This window comes from Sinohyriopsis cumingii, chromosome 8 (assembly GCF_028554795.1).
Source record: "Sinohyriopsis cumingii isolate HCF-2022 chromosome 8, ASM2855479v2, whole genome shotgun sequence".
Taxonomy (NCBI): Eukaryota; Metazoa; Mollusca; class Bivalvia; order Unionida; family Unionidae; genus Sinohyriopsis; species Sinohyriopsis cumingii.
Genome location: NC_142968.1, coordinates 111,784,258 through 111,807,537, shown reverse-complemented (window position 1 = coordinate 111,807,537; position 23,280 = coordinate 111,784,258). Strand labels below are relative to the sequence as shown.

Genomic DNA, 23,280 nt, shown 5'->3' with positions numbered 1-23,280 from the left:
GGGTTGATGGTTCTTTTGGGGGTTTTACCGGGTTCTTCCTCCGACAGATATGCCGGCCGCCATGTGTAGCCTGTCATGTGCTGAAAAATGATTTGACACCCAGAACAACAGCAAGAACAGCCTACATAAGTAACATAATTCATTAATTTCTTGCATATTCACAAAGCCAAAATTAGTTTTTAATCTTTTGTCACATGTTGAATAAAACGTTGTTGAAAATATTGTTATTGTTCTTAATCTTTAAAACAGAAATGATTCAGCAGGTCACGATATGCATTAAATGTTAGATAATAATACTGATTCAAAAACTTGTATTCTTTTCAGATTTACCACCATCAAACGGTAAGACTTTCTTTTTTGTCATCAGAAATAGTCTCCGTGTTTTCTTCAAAGGGGATAGATGGAATTTGATGATCAGTATATTCTTGAATGTGATATAATTAAGCATGGGACTTTGATGAATGTTATATTATAGAACATGATATAATTAAGCATGGGACTTTGATGAATGTTATATTATAGAATATGATATAATTAAGCATGGGACTTCGATGAATATTATATTATAGAATATGATATAATTAAGCATGGGACTTCGATGAATGTTATATTATAGAATATGATATAATTAAGCATGGGACTTTGATGAATATTCTATTCTTGAATGTGATACAATTAAGCATGGGACTTTGATGAATGTTATATTATAGAATATGATATAATTAAGCATGGGACTTTGATGAATATTCTATTCTTGAATGTGATACAATTAAGCATGGGACTTTGATGAATGTTATATTATTGAATATGATATAATTAAGCATGGGACTTTGATGAATGTTATATTATAGAATATGATGTAATTAAGCATGGGACTTTGATGAATGTTATATTATAGAATGTGGCTTAATTAAACATGGAATTATGATACAAATTAAAGAATTAAATGTGATATGATTGATCATGGAATTTTGATAAATATTATATTATTGAATACGATATAATTAAGCATGGGATTTGAATTCGCTCATACTAAGCAACAATATTAAAGAATGCATTCTTTCCAATGTTATCTTAAAACAATAGAGAATGCATTCGTTCCACTGTAATCTTACTTCTCGTGGGTCGGTGGTTCTTCTCGGGCTTTTCCCGGGTTTTTCCTCCACCATTAATACTGGCCGCCATGTATAGCCTATCGTGTGCTGAAAAATGGCGTTAATCCCTACAACAACAACAACAACAACCGTTGTAATATTACAACAATGGAGACTGTATACGTTCCACTTCTAACTTAAAATAGCAGAGAATGCATTCATTCCATTTTTAGCTAACAATAGCAGAGTATGCAATCAGTAGTTGAGAATGCATATCTTAAAATAGCAGAGAATGCATTCGTTCCTTTGCTAGCTTACAATACCTGAACATGTATTCGTTCCGTTGCTAACTTACAATAGTAGATAATGCATTCATTACATTGCTAGGTTAACATAGCAGAGAATGCATTCGTTCCATAGTTAGTTTCCAGGGTCTTGTGCTTTATAAAGCAAGATTAAATCGAGGAATGTAAATCTTGCTGTATATATCAAATTAAGAACGAAATTACCACTCAGTCAAGTAAACCTTCTGGAATTTATACGTTGCAAATTAAAAACAGAACAAGTCCTGTTCCACAAAGCGAAGTTTACAAACCGTGCTTGTTATGTATAGTAAGTACAACGATTATTGTATATTATTCACCTAAAAATGACACTTAAGAGCTATATATACGTCATGAACAAAGCCTTAAAGTAGATAACGTTGCAGTCAAGTGCTCTATATATTTATAACGTAAACGATGTAACTATTGTAACAATTTGCCCTTATGAAACAATTTTTTAGATCAATTTAATACACCTGGGGCACGAGATGTCAGCTTTTCTAAATGTTTGGATCAGATCCGGCAATATTTTATACGGTACTAAACTCTTTCAGCAATCGAAAATGATGTCTAAACGGTCACGGATTTATAAACCCCAAAATAATATACGGTACTACAATTAGGTAAAGGAAATAGGGGCTTGAAATATACAAGATGAAAATATGAGAAACAAACTTGTCAAAGCTGACAAATATTTTTTTTTCCTCTGCTTTGCTATATGTAGAGACCCTTTGTAATTTTGTTCTATATCTTTGTCTGCGTCAAGAGTTATCTGCTTGCCATCATCTGTTATTTTCATTGTCTAAAAAGAAGCTATGTCAGTTCTAAAAAACTGAGACGTTTCTCAAACATCCACAGACTTTGATTAAATGTATATAAAAAAAATAGCAATCGGTCTTAGGACGGTTAATAATTGTTACAAGTAGTACTGATCCGAACTCAAATATTGCCACCTTTACTTAAAAATAAAGACTTTTGAACGACACAAATTTGCAAGATACTTTAGCCAAATGAGATCGACTTCATTATTGCATCACGGTCTTTCAAATTTGCATAATGCTGCTAGACCATCATATATGGTTGACATTAATTAAAGAGACCAAGAAAAATCTCAGATAATTCTCGAGAATCATTCGACCCGATTTCACTGAATTCGAGAAAAAGCACGCTTAAATCAAAACCTTCTTTGTTTCTATTACTCATGTCGATCCGTTGTGCATAATGACTTCTGTACATATAAAAAGGGAAAGCTTCAAAGGAATTCTTAAATTTAAAAAAAAAAAAAAAAAACCCGCTGGACATATTTTGAACATAAATCGGTGGAATTTGTCTTGACAGTTAGATCATTGCCATTTCATTTCACTGTTAGGTCAATAACATCCAGGTTGAGCATTAAAGGACCTTCTCGAGAACTGACATTGTGTAGTAACAAGGAAGCGTATGTTTACAAGTGAAGCATTTTTGGAGCGCCCTGAAAACACAATAAAATTCGAATAGATCAAAACCGTTTTGTGAAAAGGTTTGTTCCTATTCAAATAGAACTAAAATAGGAAAGTAATTTGAATTTCCATTTCTACTGTAGAAAATGGTACCTGCTCGGTAACAGAAACAACGACTGGATGCAATACGGTGAAGATAATCAAGGGTAACTGTTACTACAAATCCAATTTCAAAGGCAAATGTCGATATATTGTCAACATGATCAATGCAAATACTGCAATAGTGTACATCGGAGACAGCAAGGCTATACGGCTGGATTCCTATAATACCAAGGAATACGTAGACTGTGCCGCCTTCAAATTGGAATACATGCAGGTGACAGTGACAGAACCAACCTGCGGCTGTGAGTGAAACACAAACAAATCCTAGCCAAAATATGAAAAAGCCAGTCCACGAAGGCACATTCAAAGTTTAAATATGTATTTATTATCCTTAATATATTATCCCTAATAATAAAAATAGCATTTCACGAATTACCTTAAGTAGACATTGACTTTATTATATGTGAACATTACTAATGCGTGGAGATCATATGTATTTTAAGTGTTACTATGTGATTTCGGCGTGTTTTCTTCCTTGCACGTGATTGGAGTGTAAGTGTAGAGAAGTATAGCCCAAGGTGATGCAATGTGTGCAAGAGACAGGTCATTTAAACCTTTCGTCCTTGTTGGCTAGATTACATTATCGTACTCTCACAAAGGGAACTATATTAAGGATAATTAACATTTCATTATTTGTTCATCAACTAATTTTTAATGCTTCCCATTTTTTAAAATTATTCCTACCAGGGCTTTGGCAATTGAAATATATATAGTCTGAACATATGATTTATGAGATTTCCTTTTATGCATATATTTGCTTGGAATAGTATTAGTGCTTGTATACTGCACCGTGTCTGTTTTTTAAATCTATACACTATTATGGTTGATTTTGTTTCAAAGTTTTGCTTCCATTTAAAGTCTAGTATCGGTACTAAAAGTTTCTTATAGAGTTCGTGAACATTAATGATCACACCTTATACAGTTTATGAACACTTGAGATTGTGCCCTATAGAGTTCGTGAACTTCAGTTTCAGTGATCGTGCTGCTCTCTGAGTTCGTAAACCCTAGTGATTGTGCCTTGTAGAGTTCATAAACCCTAGTGATCGTTCTTTATAGAGTTCGTGAACACTAGTGATTATACCTTAAACAGTTTATGAACACTAGTGATCGTGCCTTTTAGAGTTCATGAACAATAGTGATCGTGCCTTATAGAGTTCGTGAACTTCAGTTTCAGTGATCGTGCTGCTCTCAGAGTTCATAAACCCTAGTGACTGTGCCTTGTCGAGTCCATGAACCCTACTGAACGTACCTTATAGAGGTTATCAAACCTAGTGATCACGCCTTATAGAGTTCATGAACCCTAGTTATCACGTCTTAATGAGATCATGAACCCTAGATATAGTGCTGTTTTGAAATATATTAAGTAGGTGGAAAGACACTTCATATTCGAGTTCAGAATGCTCAAATGAGCATCATTTTACGACACGAGTAATTTTAATATCATTATTATCTAATTTACCATGCAAGAGGACCGATATTAAAATCAACCTTAATAAAATAATTGAGTTTGATTATGATACACATGCTGAACAAGCGACAGACCAGATAATCTAAAATAGCCGCGACGGATGAACGTATCAAACACATTCGATATTCAAGGAATATGTCAACTTGTTCATATGAGAAAAAAATTCTCACAAAATAAAGGAAAAATTTATAGGTTCTCATGTGAAGTGAGTATTTGTTTTGATAAGTAAATGTGTTTTCAAGCTTTTTTAAAAAAATTAAATTATTTAATATTAAATATTATTATAATAGAAAATAATTGTAAAAATGTGGTTCCTTCCGACTTTTCAAGGTACCTTCTGTATGTTTCTTGGTACCGTGTATATGTCTTTTTGGTACTGTTTATATGTTTCTTGTAATCGTGTCTTGTATATTACTTAGGATTTTACTGAGTTATGTAAGAAATAAATAAACATCCATTTTTGTGGGGTTTTTTTTTCGTTGAACTGTTTTTCTTCTTATTTTGTAACTGTGGGATCAATAAAATTGTAACAGATAAATGTTGAGTGATGTTTTTATTACTATAAGTGCTAGCAATTACAAAATCGAGAAAAACGGAGCAGGTGTATTATTTTAAAATGTTTCACGGAATTTTAATGTCTTTTCTGACATTAAAATTTGTTCAGACACCTATTATATCCCCAAGAATATAGTTTATTGAAGAAGAAAAAAAAACTGATCCAAGATACAAAGACAAACCTTAGCCTGAGTTTCCTCTAACTTTTTGGCACGTTACAGGCAAAGTACTTTAAATTCGATTCCACTTTCTTACAAGATGTGTAATTAGACCAAAATCAAACATTTTGACCCATCAACAAACCATTTCGAATGAACAGGGGCATCATTGCACATGACCATTTTACTTCTTCGTCATATAACAAAATAACCTTATTGCTGGGTAACAGACTTTGACCGGGGGGATGGACTGCATTGCTGATACTGGGCGAATTGTAATCCAGGAATCAATGTACATATGGTATGGAAGAATGGGAACCGGTCTGGAAATGGGCGAGGATAAAATGATGAAATATACTACATGCGGATTGGCTGGCCAGGATTGGCTGCCAATGAAAGTTGGAATTTAGTAAAAAGAATCTTTTGAGAGCTTTTTCTTAGTAGCAACAGCACAAATAAAGACCTTGTTTTATTGATGGAATTTCAGTCCTTTAACAGTCTTGAGTTTGGAACACTCATTAGTGAAATTAGCACCTGACTCTTTGTTGCGGAATTGAAAGCACGTGTTTCAAACACACGCAGGTCCATAAATTGCCTCGGCTCGTATGGTTTTCTCTGCACAGTAGCTGTATCTAAAATGCTAACAAACATAGCTCTGATTTTAAGCATTCAGAAATTGAAAGTTATTGAATTTTTAATATCAAGGTGTTTGCATAGATTTGCTGTGGGAACTTAATAAGTACCGTGAGTTCTCATGAGGTTGACGCTGGAGCTGTCGATCAATATATTTCACAATTGAAATCAAAAGAAGGTAACGTTAATAAGCCATTCAAAATGCTGATAGAGCCAAAGTGGATTACTGCTGCTGAAATGAAAGGCTAAATCATTGACTGACAGACATGAGTATACTCTCCCTGGCTACATGAAGTGTAAACACGGGATGGGGAAGGGTATTTCTTCCACCTCTACAACATGAATGGAATTTGTAATATTTGCCAGCCATTCTTCAGTCAGATTATGTTTCATTTGTAATGTTTATGATTTTATAATTATATCAAAATTATGATTCATTCACTCAGCAGTGGACTAAAAATATGCGGGTGATGTAGGCCTCCGTAACTTGCATAGTTACTTGTGATCTGCTAAATCAGAAACCGTATGCAAGACTTATATGCTAGTATCAGGTGAAATTATTTCATAATGCATCAGTGCTAGTTTTTATGAGCATAACAGCTAAGGCAGTTAAAATATTTTGGTTTTATTTTTCTTTGTAAAGATTATAGATATTTCGTTAAATTTTGGCGTCAAAAGTAAACAACTTAACAATAACAGTAGCTCTAATGGCTGAATGCAGTGGGGTATTACGGGTAAATGGCGCCCGTTGCGACGATGATGGCCCCCAGAGGCGTCACTAACGTTGTGTGGTAACTCACGGTGTCACCCCCATGGAGCCTCCTTCAGGCACAAAAGTTAAATAAATTATAGGCAGTCATGGGCGGTAACTCATGGTGTCACTCTCAGAGACCTTCATCCTGCACAAAAACTCAAAAATTTTATAGACAGTAATTTTGGTGCCACCCCCTCTGATCGTGTCACCCGGTGCGGTCCGCACCCCCTAATGACGCCACTGATGGCCCCGCCAACGATTTTCCTGCAATTTAATTTTTATCAGCCTTTTCTGACGCCCCAAGACCTTTGCCGCCGGGGAAACCACCCCGTCCGCCCCAACCCTTCCCGTTAGTATGCTACTCGCTGAATGCTTAACCTTTCAATATTTTTTAATACTTCTTTGGATCAATTGAAAATGAGGTAACAGCAAGTGCAGGTTTTTCTGCATGACAATTCTATTTTTCAACTCAGTGTGGTGCTTCTCGAGAAGTCGGATCACCTATTGGGGTGTAGCTTGATGCAACACGTGAATTTATTGTGAAATGAGTAGAGTTGTTCTTGTGGCTACCTGTTAAGACATTCTTTGAAGAAATTAGCGGTCCAAGCGGATTTTATATCACTGATCTGATTTGTACCACTTAACAGCTGTTCAGTTCACTAAGTAGACGGATATAGTATTGCAAAAACACAACCTTTCTAAACTACCATTGATCATGCTGACTTTACCTATTTTACTGTTCTCATAAATTTCTTTCTCAAGTTAAAGGTACGATTAACATTCATTCTCTCGCTTATAATTAAAGCCATCCAAGATCTTTATGACCCATTGATGACTATAAAAAGCCACTGAATTGTTGACTTAATATATTAACATTTCTAGGAATAACAGGACTCAAAAATAAGATATAATCAATAATCAACAGCTTAATTAAATAATCATTCAAAACCCATATCAAACTCCGGTAAATAATTATGACGGCCGGCTAGGTCTCGTGGGTTCACAGACCGACACAGCCGTTCACATCACACGGACACTGCTCTTCACATGGGTTCATTTAAGAGCACTTCACTTCACGTTGGGTTCATTGAAATCGTCCACTCCAAACAATCTAGTATAAGGGAAGAAAAAAAAACATTCTCTAATTCACACTCTCTTAACCCCATTCTATCTCTCTCCTTCTAATTATTAATAAAAAAAATATATAAAAAACAGCACAGAATATTATCTTTTTCATCTTTTGCAACAATAATAATCTAAATTCAAAATTCGACGCAACCATCAACCTGGATCCAGTGGACACCGCCAAGGACAGCAATTGATAGCCTACATGCGCTTTTCCTCCCTTGCCACGTCAGGACACCAAAAATAAATTTCCCATATATTAACATAAAACTGAGTGCAGGTAAATTCCCACTCAACCAAACAGGTAAACAGAAATATTTTATTAGTATCACGAGTGCGTGCGTCCATTCCCTCTCATGAATCAGCCCTCCAGTCAGACCGCAATGGGTCCTAAAAAGGTCCCGCGGCTGAAGGCTAAAATTATCAGTGCACCGTGTGCACATAAACGTCTGTGCGATGAGGCTCTCATTCCTTCTCCCTGGAACAATTATCAGGTCGCCGTGCGATCAGAAACCAGTGGCGCATGCACATCTGTGCGAAAGCCACTAAAATCCAATGTAAGTAAGTAAAACTAGCCCAGCCAATCAGATGCCAACTCGCCAATGCATGGATTTTGCTCACAGTTGTTCTCATCTTGATGATGTAAGCCTATTTACCAAGTTTGATAAACATTGGATCAGAAATAGTTTCTAGAATGGTAACAAACGCATCTAATCAAGTAAAAGATAACTTCGTTAATATGTGTAGATCCTGCGCCCCATCGAACTCTTGATCGTATATGAATATAATCGACGCGTAATCAAAATCAGGTCATGAAAATTACTTCCAGATTGGTTACAGGCCAAGCCTATCTTATGCAAGGTCACATAATTAATTGCTTGGATTTCGCGCATCATCGAACCCATCCAACACTTTGATGATATAAAGCCTAAATGTCAAATTTGATCAAACTTGATCAGAAATGTGGTTTTAATACTGGCGACAAAACAGGCTTTTAGACCCAATATCACCTCATTAACATGCGTGGATCTCGCTGACCATATAACCTCTCTATAATCTTGAAGATGTAAGCGTATGTTCTATGTTTTGTCAAAATCAGATCATAAATTTAGCCTCTGAATTGTCGAGAAGTCATCAAGTCTGATGCAAGTTTACTTCATTATTTTGCGTGGATCTCGCTCATTACTGAACCCATATAAAGTCTGATTGCAAATACTGCTTCCTGAGCGGTAAGAATCTCGGTTAATCAAATGCAAGACCGCCTCATTAATTTTTTCGAGGCTCTTGATGATTATCAGCATATATTCCATTCTTGATTGAAATCGATTCAGAAATACGGCATCCAGAGTGGTAACAAACATTTGTTGACGGCCGGACTACGCACGACGGAAGTAGTGCTATGCTATATGTTCACTTGGCCTTAGGTCAACTCGAGTTAAAACTTTACAATTAACTCTTTCTGTGCAAATGATTGATTACAGTCACATCGGCATTAGGAAACACAGATAGTATTTTGTAAACACACGTTTCGTGGCTTTTACTAATACGCAAGCAGCAGAAGGGGTGTGTGTATAATGAATGAACTTCTAAGAACAATACAAAGGTAAAACCATGTTTGGTTTCTACTTGCTTGAAACAAATTAAACATTGCTGAAATCAGGAGAGAGTTATGTGAATTTTGTCGCTGCCTATGATGGCGAGGTCAAACAATCTCGCAATAATGAAATCTGTCTATACCAAAATGCATCTATTCATATGGAAACAGCTCTCATGAAATGAAAGCGATCGAAAACATAACATATTCAACTATGACTTTGACCTAGAAGTAATGAAACCCGTAGTGGTTCATACGACAGCTTCTTACGGATATATACACTCTACTGCGACCGGTTCCATCGTCAGGGGTTTCGATTCCTCGAGGGTGGTGAACAAAAACGCTGTCCTAGCGTGGATCGATATAACTGATCAGATTCAGCACCGAACTCAGTTGCCATCGTACCTCCGTCTGTCGCCGTATCATCTGTATTCATTTACAGCACAAGATAGGCTATACATGGCAGCCAGTATTAATGGTTGAGTAAGAACTCGGGGAAACCCTGTAAAGAACCACCGACCCACGAGAAGCTACCGGCAAGCTTTCTCACATACCCACATTAGCCGAGCCCGAGACTAGAACACACGCAGACAGAGGTGAGATAGCAGTGATACGTAACTGTGAGCGCTTTAGACCACTCGGGGCCCCCTTATGAAACTGTTATCATGACTTTGAAGATACGACCCTTATTATGGTACACATCACACCTGATAGTGACATATATACATTTTCACCCTTTGATTTCAAACGGCTTTACGGATATGGTACGGAAGGAAAAGTGCGATGAAAACGTAAAATATTGAGCCATCACTCTGAATGTGTGGTACATTACCCACTCGTACTGATTCTCTATAGGTATACAAAGTTCAATCTCACAATCTCAAACTCTCTATAGGTATAAAAAGTTCAATCTCACAATCTCTATAGGTATACAAAGTTCAATCTCACAATCTCAAACGGCTTAGTGGTTGTACAAATGAATAGGAAGTGATAATAATACGGCATACTTTCAGGCCTAAAATTTTATTAATTTATATAAGATCAGACAGAAGAACATAACTTCAAATATTAATATTCGTGTTCCTTTTTGCTATCTTAAACATACAGATATTAATAATCTGTTTACTACTTTCTTCTCTTTTTGTTTCACTAGTGAACCTTTTTACTTCTAGCGTGTTATGCCTCATTAAGTGGCCTTGCAGCTTAGACGAGTGCATTTTCAAAATCAATGAAAACAATCAGTCCAGGAATATTGTGTTTTTGGTATAAAGCATTAAATCATGCGCGACCGGGGTTCGAACCCACGAAATTCCGCATATGAGGTGGACGCTCTAACCAAAAGGCCACCGGACCGGTATGTATGTATGTATGTAGACTGTCATTATCTATCCCACTCGTATTTCTGGTTTACTTTAGATGAACTTTGAACACAAATTGATTCGCAAGGTTAGCTTATTCAATCAGATTTGCAAACCCATAAGCATTCTTATCATTAATCCAAGCAAAAGAATTTCAGAATCTAAGAAGGCAGACTGGAATTGGCATGTTCTTTAAAAGAAACAAACTTCTAAAGCCATGTTTCATCTTTGTATAAGATTATACATAGATGTACACAGTCACAACCAATTGGGGCCCAATAAGAACAAATGGTGTATCCATTCTGCGAATTCTTTTAGCACTCTTTGTAAAAACAATAAATAACAGTTTTCGATGAACTTCTCATGAATTATGTATATTATTTTCTCTTTTCGCCTCCACTGCCATTTAACCTGTTTGCAGTCTAGTCAACAATGAGAAACAAGTTATAGTCGCTTAAATACTTTTCTCTTTACCTGTATCGACACAGGAAACACTGGTGCAAAATTAAATACCCCAAAACTTTGATTTTTCTGGAACGTCATCAATATAATTTGAAATGCAATATCTTCATCAAATTCTGTAATACTGCCACAAATTCTAGAATGGATGAAATCTCTGGTTCCTATTAAATCCAGTGTACTACATCAAGATGGAGCCAGGTTGACAGATATATTGCTGTATAAATATATAAGCCATTGAAATGTAAATTGTATGGTAACCTAACTACCCAAGACAAAAACAAAAACAAAACAACAGAGCAAATGATATGACATGGGTATACCTGGCATTTCCGTACCATTTACCTGGAAATTGTAACATTACAGCTTGAGAGAGGTCTTTAAATATCAAACGCGCTGGATTTGCATGAAAAGAAAACACAACTTATTTTCCTGGGTGATATTTATTGTAAAAGCATTAAACTTCAATAAAGACTAGTAAACCAGTCTTAACATGATTAATGAGTGATTTTTTTCTGTACGCCAAAGTTTTAATACAGATTACAGACCTATTCTCAACATAGTGGTGGTAGCAAATTAGTTACCTTGGTTACTTTTATACTTTCAATATATGCAGAGAAATGTTACCAGAACATTGTTGTACTCTTTGCCACATGTCGATATCATATGTACAACCTTAAAATCTGAGCCTTGGACAGTGTCTACTATCCATAAGACATGACATACGGCTTCTTAATAAATGTCTACAATTAAAAGATACCATATATAGTCGCCTATAAGTTGAGTCCAACTGCATACAACAAAGACCTTGATCTACCGTAGCAAAATGCGCCAGCAGACAGATCAGGGATCAGGATGTTAGTTCTACTGTTTCTTCCTATCAAACTGCACTGACCCAGATCTGGCCGGTACATTATGCAACGGCAGATCTGGGTCTGTGAAGTTTGCGGTTGGATTCGACTTATAAGCAAGTATAGACGGCAATAAAACAAATATTGCATTTTCATTATGGCGGACTCTTTCTTTTTGTCAACAAGTTTCCAAGATCTTTGATAACAATTATGTTAGTACAAATGATAAAACCCAACATAAACCATATGTTTATCTCAACAATAAACAGAGAAAAGCATATCATCCAAAATGCTCTCTGCAACAAGATTTTGGCAAACTGCTATGATAATCATAAAATCAAAAAAATTCTATCCTGGTCGAAAAATCTGAATCCCAAATTCAGCAATAAGTTGATGCCCTAGTTGAGTTTGACACAACTATATTTACAGTGTAAAACACTGATCAGTTTTCTTCTTTTTGGAGCATTATTTGGGTGGGTGTGTTGTTTCTAGTCTTTTTTTTAGGTGGGGTGTTGTTTTTAGAGATTAAAAAGTCAAGGTAATACATGTATCTTCGTAAACTTGAAATTCATCAAATAATGCCCAAGATGTTTATCTACAACCCTGAACAATTAAAAGCTTTCAATACACTAAAAAGTTAAGATTATACGTTCAATATGTTTTATGTTCCCCGACTATTAAATGAGCAGGAACATTGCACCAAATATTTCTTCTGAATGAAAAACATGTTCATTTGATTAAAATAAAAGATTTCATTATCTGCTGTGCTTTTTAATAAAGTTGGTTATAAAATATATATATATATATATATATATATATATATATATATATATATATATATATATATATATATGCACACTATTAATTACAAGTCATTTGTTCATTGCTTGGGAAATACATTACACAAAGTTCAAGCACTGATGGAAAATTGAGAAAAACATTTGGTGGCAACTTTTTAGCAGAGACTATGCTTGATGACAGTATCCAAATTTTATATTTTCAACAAAAAAAAACTATCAAGAAAAGTGCACTAAACTTGCATTTTATTTTCACTGGCCTACCAACTGGGTCTCAATCATACGAATATGCAAATGCTTCATGAAACCAATGCCAGAAAAGTTCTATGTTAATTTCAATTACTTACATGTGCTTGATGATGTGCACAATCTGTTGAATGAAATGACAGTTGACAATACTGTCTTTTGAATAAAGTAATGACAGTTGACAATACTCAGTCTGTTGAATGAAGTGGTGACAGTTGACAATACTGTCTGTTGAATGAAGTAATGATAGTTGACAATACTGTCTTTTGAATAAAGTAATGACAGCTGACAATACTCAATCTGTTGAATGGAGTAATGACAGTTGACAATACTCAATCTGTTGAATGAAGTAATGACAGTTGACAATACTCAATCTGTTGAATGAAGTAATGACAGTTGACAATACTCAATCTGTTGAATGGAGTAATGACAGTTGACAATACTCAATCTGTTGAATGGAGTAATGATAGTTGACAATACTCAATCTGTTGAATGGAGTAATGACAGTTGACAATACTCAATCTGTTGAATGAAGTAATGATAGTTGACAATACTCAATCTGTTGAATGGAGTAATGACAGTTGACAATACTCAATCTGTTGAATGAAGTAATGACAGTTGACAATACTCAATCTGTTGAATGGAGTAATGACAGTTGACAATACTCAATCTGTTGAATGAAGTAATGACAGTTGACAATACTCAATCTGTTGAATGAAGTAATGACAGTTGACAATACTCAACTTGATGTATGGTTTAATGCTAACTGAACAAATATGCTGATCACTGAAACATGGCTTTGTTACAAGATGATGATTATGAAAATATATTACAATACACACTGTCTGATTGTTCACTACCACTCGTATTGCGCCGATGCACCAAGTCTCATAATGTCACGAAAAATAACCTGTAAAACGTCTCATTTACCCAACTGCCATAGATACCAATATGCAACTTTTTCAGTACATAAGATATATAGGTTGGCCCGATACAATTGAATAACTGCCATAAAGCTCCTGTAACTGAATAACTGGCATAAAGCTACCATACTTACTCCAACATAAACAACATAACCAACCATGCAGAGCAGTGGTTCTCAACCCCCATGTCATGACCAAATGTCAGGGTTGTGAAAACATTCTGGAGGGTCACCAGGATTTTGGGGGTGGGAAAACTTATCACAAAGTGGAAATGGGGTCATGAGGCTCTGAAAAAATATTTTGAAGGGTTGCTGCCATAAATCTTGGGAACCACTGATGTACACAGCATACCATATTGCTCTGGCATATTTGCTTTAGATCAGCCAGGGTCTATTGCAGGACATGAAATTGCAAATTCCCCCATATTTTCCCACTAGACTTCCGTTTGGTTAAGCATGCCTTTTACTTAGAAAAAGCTTTAATACTGAGCTTAAATCTGAATAAAAATTGTAAAAGAGACTTTAATCGAGGGTGTGAATGAATGGATTGATGTATGAATGGAAGGACAACAGAGATTCTAACGAAATTACCATGTGAAGTTCTGCCAAGTTGGGCTGAATAAAAATGATGCCAAAAATAAATTATCATCAAGAGTCAAGTAAAAAATAGACTGATGCCCTACAAGTTGAAAAGAATTTCCAAGAATCAAAACATACAAGACAGTTTCTTTGTTCAAATTGCAGACTGTTAAAACCATCTCCAATATTCTTGAGCGATAACACGATTTTCAAATTGGCAATTTGATAAAAATCAGATCTCCATGGTCCAACATGAAAATCTAATGACAACCACTCAAGAGTCATGTTCTAGTAAACTTTGAATTGGCCAATGGTCATCAACCACATTGCTCAGTCTCCAAATGCAAAGATATAAGACTTCATCTGATTTGTTGATAAATATTAACATAGGTTACCAGAACATGACCCCTACACAATTGCTGTCATGTATAACAGTCGAGATCTGATTTTGATCTGATTGTTCAGATTGGAAGATGTGGGATGCATATTGAAGTACTTGGCACTATTTTATTTAGGACCAACTAGATTTCTTTTGAAGCCTTTTAGTGAAACTCACAGTATATGACCATCTATCAAGGACGGCTAGCATAACAATGTCTTTAAAAAAGCTGTTGTACTGGATGTCAGATCAACACAGATGACCAAATGACCATCACAACAATTCTAGCGAAAACCCAATTTTAATGTTACATTTGGAAGGAGCAGCAATAACCAATTTTCAAGATGACTGTCCCAGCAGCTACATTTTGTCAGATGATATCAGCACCATTTTTATTCAATACCAACTACTGATCATATGTATTTTTATAAAAACCAGATATGTATGTATGTATGTATGTATATATATATATATATATATATATATATATATATATCATAGATGAGTAGCAATAACCAAGTTAAATGCAGTAACAACGTGGATGCTCATGCCAAGTAAGTGACATCATAAAAGTCATACTTATGTCCTGCCTAATGTTTGCAGACAATACCAAGAACTCATTCACTTCTTAAATCTTCATAAATGTAATCAAAGTTAAACACAAAGACCCACTGTGGGATGTAAAATTACCTTGATGTACTCCCCTGCATCTTGTAAAAGGTGACACATAGAGGCAGGAGTCACAGTGACTCAGTGGCTTGCATGCCTGGATTAAGATAGAAATGTGCATGTACAAAACATAGCACTGGATCATCCCAGGTCAGCTACCTCGGTGCATCTTTGCATAAGGCACTTTGCTCCAATTGCCTTGGCGCTAAATAACCTACCTGTGTTGCTATGCTGGAAAAAACATACCAAAGACTGAGAGACCAAATTACATAATGATATCTAAATAATTTATTTACAATTTCAACCATCTGGAAGTACACACGAAGCAATTTCATTTCTTGGCAAATACAGAAAGTGCATTTTATTTAAAGCTATGAAAATGGAGACAGTTCCATTTATTTGAGAATATTAGTTATCATCAGCAGACATAAAATGTACCATGATATTCATGTTTCTCTAAGTCAACTTAGTTACCTCTCTCTCATAATTTCTAAACGAAAAAGATATTGCAACCAACCTGGAGCATTTAGTTGCAGGACTGTAATATCTGACAATGCCTTTTACAATGCATGCACTACTCTGTCACAGGATTGCAATGTGTGACAATGCCTTTTTCGATGCCTGCACTACACTGTCACAGGACTGCAATGTGACAATGCTTTTTTCGATACCTGCACTACTCTGTCACAGGACTGCAATGTGACAATGCCTTTTTTTGATGCCTGCACTACTTTGTCACAGGCGTGCAATATGTGACAATGCCTTTTTCAATGCCTGCACTACTGTCACAGGAGTGCACCATGTGACAATGCCTTTTTCAATGCCAAAATGCCCTCAATCTCCTAATAATAATCCTATATGTATATAATACATCATGTCTTGTCACACTGTCCATTGGTTTCCACATGTTGTGGCCAAATGCTACAAATATTATTAAAAGCAAAATCTGAAGAAAATACTAATCTTCTTTTATTTTACAGCCAGTCAATTTTGATGGTAAGTAAAACAGAGTCAAAACACTTTGAACTTTATCTGTGCACTTCAGCTTGCTAAATTTTCACTGAAAAGTTTAAACTTCCAATGCAAAAATTATAACTTTATATGTACACAAGATATACAAATATACTTTTTTATTGTGCATTTTGATAGCATAAAACATTAGTAACAGCCATTGCTAAATTAACTGTATGCTATCGACACTAAAAACGAAGAGCTGCAAAAGGCCACTTAGTTGAAAGTGAAGTTGTTACAAGTCTGACATTATAAAGACAGATCATGAACAGCACAAGTCAATCTGCTCAAACTGAATAATTACAACATAATGATATATGTTCCTATGTACTTCCAGTGAAATGATCATTTCCTGCCTCTTCATCAATATCTCTCACACACACACATACACACACACATACACACACAGAATTCCAGTCAGGCAATCAATAGACAAACAAAAATGCAAAGATACAGACATAAATAAAATATTAAGATCAATGTATATGATAACATTAAGAAGGCTTAGATCAGTTATATATTTCATATCTTGTCAATAACACATTCTTCATTAATATAAAATAGAGAATGTACACAAATGTAACACGAGTTAGTAATATATACAGAGTATGATTCTTAGAAGGAATTTGTTTCCAGCTTTGTAAGAATTTCATCATGCACCTGGTTCAGACAATTACCGTATATACTCACAGGTCAAGTCCAAATGCAGAAATCAGTTTGTTTCAAATAATCAGTAGAACAAATAACAGACCTGATCAATAAGCACATTATGTGCTGTCAGATCAGGGTCTAAGTTGTTTGCAGCTGGACTCAAAAGTAAGTATATCATGTACTACTAAGCTTACTGTAAATCCTAACACATAAAAGGAAAAGCAAATTTTGTGGATTTTGTGTTTGCTACAAGCCATGAACTTTATGAACGATGATCCATCTGTGAAAACAGCAGCTCTTTCTACAAATTCAAGTACCATCAATGCTGCCTTTTTTTCACAAAACAAAAACTGATGTACCTTAAAATAAATCAATTCATTGTTTTCTGTAATAAACTACCAAAAAACAGTATTTTCAACACCCAAATGTGAATAGTTTGGATCCTGATGTACTGTCAGTAATTACAAAGGCATATCTGGGCCTAAGTGAATCCTGATGTACTGTCAGATAATACACAGGCATATCTAGGCCTATGTGAATCCTTATGTATTGTCAGTAAATGCACAGGCATGTTTGGGCCCAAGTGAATCCTGATGGCCTGTCAGATAATACACAGGCATATCTGGGCCTATGTGAATCCTGATGTATTGTCAGTAATTACAAAGGCATATCTGGGCCTATGTGAATCCTTATGTACTGTCAGATAATACAAAGGCATATATAGGTCTATGTGAATCCTGATGTACTGTCAGAAAATACACAGGTATGTCTGGGCCTATGTGAATCCTGATGTACTGTCAGATAATACACAGGTATGTCTGGGCCTATGTGAATCCTGATGTACTGTCAGTAAATACACAGGCATATATAGGTCTATGTGAATCCTCATGTACTGTCAGATAATACACAGGCATATCTGGGTCTAGGTGAATTCTCATGTACTGTTAGGAAATACACAGGTATGTCTGGGTCTATGCTGTTCCTTTTACTGACAAGTTTAAGCAAGTCTGCTTTTCATTTAAAGTGTACATCAACACAGTCATGCAGGCACATTTAAAGATTTTAAAAAGAATATTAATTTCTCAAACATTTAATGCTAAAATAATTTAACCAAAGTTATTCCTTCCTGATTGCTGAATGTTCTGCATCTTAGCTGTCATCCATATATTTCCAATGGAAAATTATTCAATGCTATGTACTTGTACAATGGTGCCATGTACTTAATGGGGTCAAGAAAAGGAATGTCAAGCCTAATCATAACCAATGCAGGGTAGTACAAATTTATTTCCAATATGCAGTGCTTTCATTGTAACATCATAGCATGTGACATTCAATCTGTTTTTACTTGATCACACCTCTTGTCCAATGATGTCCATGCACTTTAAAAAAGATCTTGTCAACCAGTTTCTTCTGGAATTTACGCAATTCCTTTCCTTTGAATAATGGTCAACAAGGAAAGAAATAAACTAAATAATCACTATTTAAATGTATGTATAATGACCACGACTTTAGCTTTAGACCCAGATCTATGTGATAGTGAATTGGGCCCCTTACTCTTGCCATGGTCTATGGAACATAACACAGTAGGGCCCCTTATTCTTGCCATGGTCTATGGAACACAACACAATAGGGCCCCTTATTCTTGCCATAGTCTATGGAACATAATACCATAGGGCCCCTTATTCTTACCATAGTCTAAGGAACATAATACCATAGGGCCCCTTATTCTTGCCATGGTCTATGGAACATAACACAATAGGGCCCCTTATTCTAGCCATGGTCTATGGAACATAAAACGATAGTGCCCCTTATTCTTGCCATGGTCTATGGGACATAACACAATAGGGCCCCTTATTCTTGCCATGGTCAATGGAACATAACACAATAGGGCCCCTTATTCTTGAAACTTTCTGAACAGAAAGCAAAAGCTCATAGTCCAGAAGTTTTGATGGCCTGTACCTTTCATTATAATAAAGTCAGAATTGGACAACTTCCTCAATTCAATCCCTCTAAATGACTGTAAAGTTTAAATGATATTGTTGTACTCCAAAAATTCTATCCGATTAATAGGTGTCGAGTCTTCTTTTTATATTCAAAAAGTTTAGAGTACGGGGGACCAAAGTTTACATTTTTTTTGGTAATTGGATGTGATTTATACACAAAAAAATAACTTTGGCTCCAAATACAGTCCATCTTAATCATATCCAGCTATCTCTTTTAACAATTCAATGAACAAGATTAATGTACTGCAGGACAGAACATTTTGGGCTTTCAGTGGGTGTGATTTAGAAGAAAGTAACACAACTGTTTAATAATAACATAACTGGTGCACCAGGAGCAAGATGACATAAAATTCATTAAAAAACACACAGCAAAGGATACCTAATTCAAATTTTTCTGAAGACTACACTATAAACTGGTTTTGATCTAATGTTAAAAACCTTCAACTCATTAGTGATTCCCATTCTAACAAAGCCACCCACTCTGTAACGGAAAAATGACCTTACAAGGGGAGGTAAAAGAAATGAACCATATCAGTACAGGATGAGACCTTTTGCCTGAAGTGGCCTCTCTTGAAACGATCCTTATAAGAGACAGTACAGTGTAGAAAATTAATTAAAAATCTTCTTCCAAGTACAAACCCATTACATTATTTCTCATTATAAATCCATGGAACTCACCATGTAAACATCATTAAAAGAGGAGGGCAGGCTTATTAGTGGGCAAGACTAGTTAAGGTTCATGGATAAAAATCAGCCTAAATTTTATAATAGCTGTAGCTGGGCTTATTAATAGGAACTGACTTGTGTGAGAAATTCAGTCTATCATCTAAAATAGCAATCTTGTATATATAAGAAGCACACACCCCATCCTGCATTCCACTCTGGACTGAGAAACAAGCAAATTATTAGACAAGCATATCAAGAGTCCCTCAAAGGGACTGAAGCTCTACTGTCTGAAAAGAATTTCCAAGAATAAAAATAAGCACATTTCTTTCTTTAACTGCTGAGAGTTGAAACCATCTATGATATTCTTGAGTGATATCAACATTTTCATATTGGCCTCCATGGCAAAATTATACAGAAGGCATTTTCATCTAACACTAGACACCACTACAAGTCTTTTGTTGACAACTCCATGTCAACGTGACCTTCCACAAGGAAGGTGAATCAATTAGAAGACTTTCAAGACCATAACCAAGATGGTCATATTTGATGCAAGATTGGCATCTTTTTCAATTAGACAGCACAAGAAGTCTTTGGTGAAATTCCAATGTAGATATGATAATTCATCTGTGAGTAGTAACACAAACATTTTTCAAGTTTTCAAGATGGCTACCATGGCAACCACTCTGATGGTTTGATCAGAGCTATGCTTTTTTTGTGACTGACCATACATCATAAAGAGTACTCTGATGCAAACCTCATGTCAATATGACCCTCCATCTGGAAGAGTAGCAATCACAAGATTTTCAAGATGGCTACCATAATGGCTATCAGACTGTTAACAGTTTCCTTTATTAACATTTTTCATTTACAATTCTGGTGCATACCCTTCTTCCTATGACTGGTTTGGTTTTGTGGGGCATAAAGTCATTTTTCAGCACATGGCTGCCAGTATATATTGTGGAAGGAGAGCCTGGTATGAGCTGTCAACCCATGGAAAGCTATTGGCAAAGCTTTCTCATATACCCACAATGATCATGCCAAAACTTAAGCTCATGCAGACAGAGGCAAGATGTGTGATTGATCTGTAAAAGAGAGTAATTAGACAACTTGACCATCCAGGGCACAACATGTTCATATCACTAACCATCCAGTGATAATAAGATTTTCAATATGGCCAGTATCACATCTGAACCATTTTTCACTTACGAACAAGCAGATGTCACAAGAAGTAATTTAGTGAGAAGCCCATGTTGATATGATCACTGTTCAGGAAAAGTAGTAATAAGATTTTCAAAATGGCAACTGTGCAGCCATATTGGAGGTAAATCTTGTAATGTCCACAGTTTAAGGGCAATTCTCAAAGTAATGTATAAAATAAATATATAAAAAAAACACCCTTCTTGTTAACTCACAGATGGACAATGGTTTACAGCCAAGAGGCCATCCCATAAACTCTTCTGATCTATGTCCAGTTGAGCTAAAAATTCAGTCATGGATTCTGTTGAAAGTTTTGGCAAACAAAATACATCAAAAAGTTATTACATCATGATAAAATTCTGTGTACTTTTATTATTTTAAAAACTACACTTTTTTTTAGATGAACACAATCATTTTCTGGAAGATCAGTGTACACTGTAAGTGACATTTATTTTAATAACAAATCTCACTCTAATAAATGATAAATCTGAAAATAGTTGTTGGAGACTCTTGTAAAAGTGAACCTAAGAGAATGCTGGTATAAATAGCAAAACAAACAATGATTTTCCCATACAAAAATGTGTTTATGAAATTAAAATCTTCAGTGCAATGGGGGAAAAAAAGGTAATTTCAATATACCCATTTTTCAATAAATGTGGATGGAAGCTTATGTTGTACACCTTCATCATGAACATGTTTGCAAATTAAAACAAATTAATAATATGAACAAAAAAAATATTTCACTATGCTTCGACTTTGTTTATAATAAAGACATATTTCCTTGCAAAACTATATAATTCCAACCCTCATTTGATATTATTCTACTTCACTGAATAAACATTGGCTGACTCCTGCACTCGAAATGAATTATTGTTTATTATGATTGGTCCACAACCTTTGCAGCATTTTCATCAACTAAAAAAAAATAATTATTTCTGGCATTCACTGCTACGGTAACTTTACTTCTATTAAATATGTCAGCGACATGCCTCACATTTGGCATATCTGGTACATGTTATGCAGACCAAGTGTTTCCACATTTGCATTTGGAAGGTATCGTGATTACTTCCCTTGTACCAGCATGAAGTCAGCCTCCTTGTAATTATTTACTTTTACTTGTCACTAGTACATCAGTCTGTGTGAGAGGTATGTGTTTTTGAATGGCCTACAATCCTCTAGGATATCTTTTCATCTGATATGCACATTTCTATACATTCCTATTGAGAAATGAATCACAATTTATGAATAATCTCTACTAGACGTAAGTCTCTCTTGGTTCCAATTGGATATGTATAACTCAAACATCAGATGGGGTGGGAGTGCCTGATCTATATCTTATGGGAAAGTGGGCATCATCAAACTCCCATCATTGAAAAACTCTATGAAGTCATCCTATCACTGTTGTATTTTTGCTGCTATTTAGGAACAATTCCCTTCTTGTTCATCCCAGTGATGAGTTTTCATGCCCCTCCAGATATAATGAATAAGCACCATGAAAATCTGTGCCACAACTACCTCTACTTCCTCCTCCCTTCATGCTACCACCATCCTCCTGGTTTGGACTCTTCAGTGACGCACTGTGGATTAAAAAAAAGCACTGCTTTAAGACAACATAGCAACTTTAAAAGTGTATAACATGCACCTAACTGTGGTCACTCCAGACCCACATCTACCACAACATAATGCAAACTTGCCAACCCTAACAAAGCCTTCTCAGTAAGGTACTCAATTTTGTTTCCACAAGACGGACCAGTTTTCAGTGAGGTGAAACAAAATAACATGTACTGCTATTGTCAAGCCGGAAAACATGTATTTTAAAGTCCAGAAGTGGGACTGAAGACTGATGAAGTGACAGTACACGTGTTCAGTGCAGAAGTTTGTAAAGCATACTTGAGTCTTAATTACCTCCAGTACAGTTTCACAAACTGTATTCCAAACCCTATGGAGCTCAATGATTTCTTGATATCTCTCAACTTGATGTAATTGTTTAAAACAAAATAATAAATTTCACACAAGCCATGTTGAGAATAATCATCTTTCCTGCCATGTGACATAACATATGTACACACAGTTGTTGCCCATCAAGTTTTTCCCCCCCAAGAATCTTTAATACTCCCTTTCATTTTTCTATGCTATTAAAACTTTTTGAGAGGTTTATTGTCTCTTTCATCCTGACACATCACCTGT

The 23,280-nt window shown here is 35.5% G+C and overlaps 2 protein-coding genes across 12 annotated transcripts in view; one reads left to right on the top strand and one right to left on the bottom strand.

Moving 5' to 3' along the window:
* Positions 1–5,024, top strand: part of LOC149794379 (IgGFc-binding protein-like) — a 79,150-nt gene extending 74,126 nt beyond the window's left edge. Inside the window, exons 65-66 of the mRNA XM_089968564.1 lie at positions 325–342; positions 3,000–5,024. Coding sequence (XP_089824690.1) covers positions 325–342; positions 3,000–3,268 — 287 coding nt within the window. The 3' untranslated portion in view covers positions 3,269–5,024. The remainder of the gene's footprint in view (positions 1–324; positions 343–2,999) is intronic.
* A 6,522-nt stretch (positions 5,025–11,546) lies between these two features.
* Positions 11,547–23,280, bottom strand: part of LOC149794377 (transcription factor 12-like) — a 205,701-nt gene continuing 193,967 nt past the window's right edge. For all 11 annotated transcript variants that reach the window (XM_089968559.1, XM_089968557.1, XM_089968553.1 and 8 more), the window contains one exon: positions 11,547–22,670. In XM_089968559.1, coding sequence (XP_089824685.1) covers positions 22,660–22,670 — 11 coding nt within the window. In that variant the 3' untranslated portion in view covers positions 11,547–22,659. The remainder of the gene's footprint in view (positions 22,671–23,280) is intronic.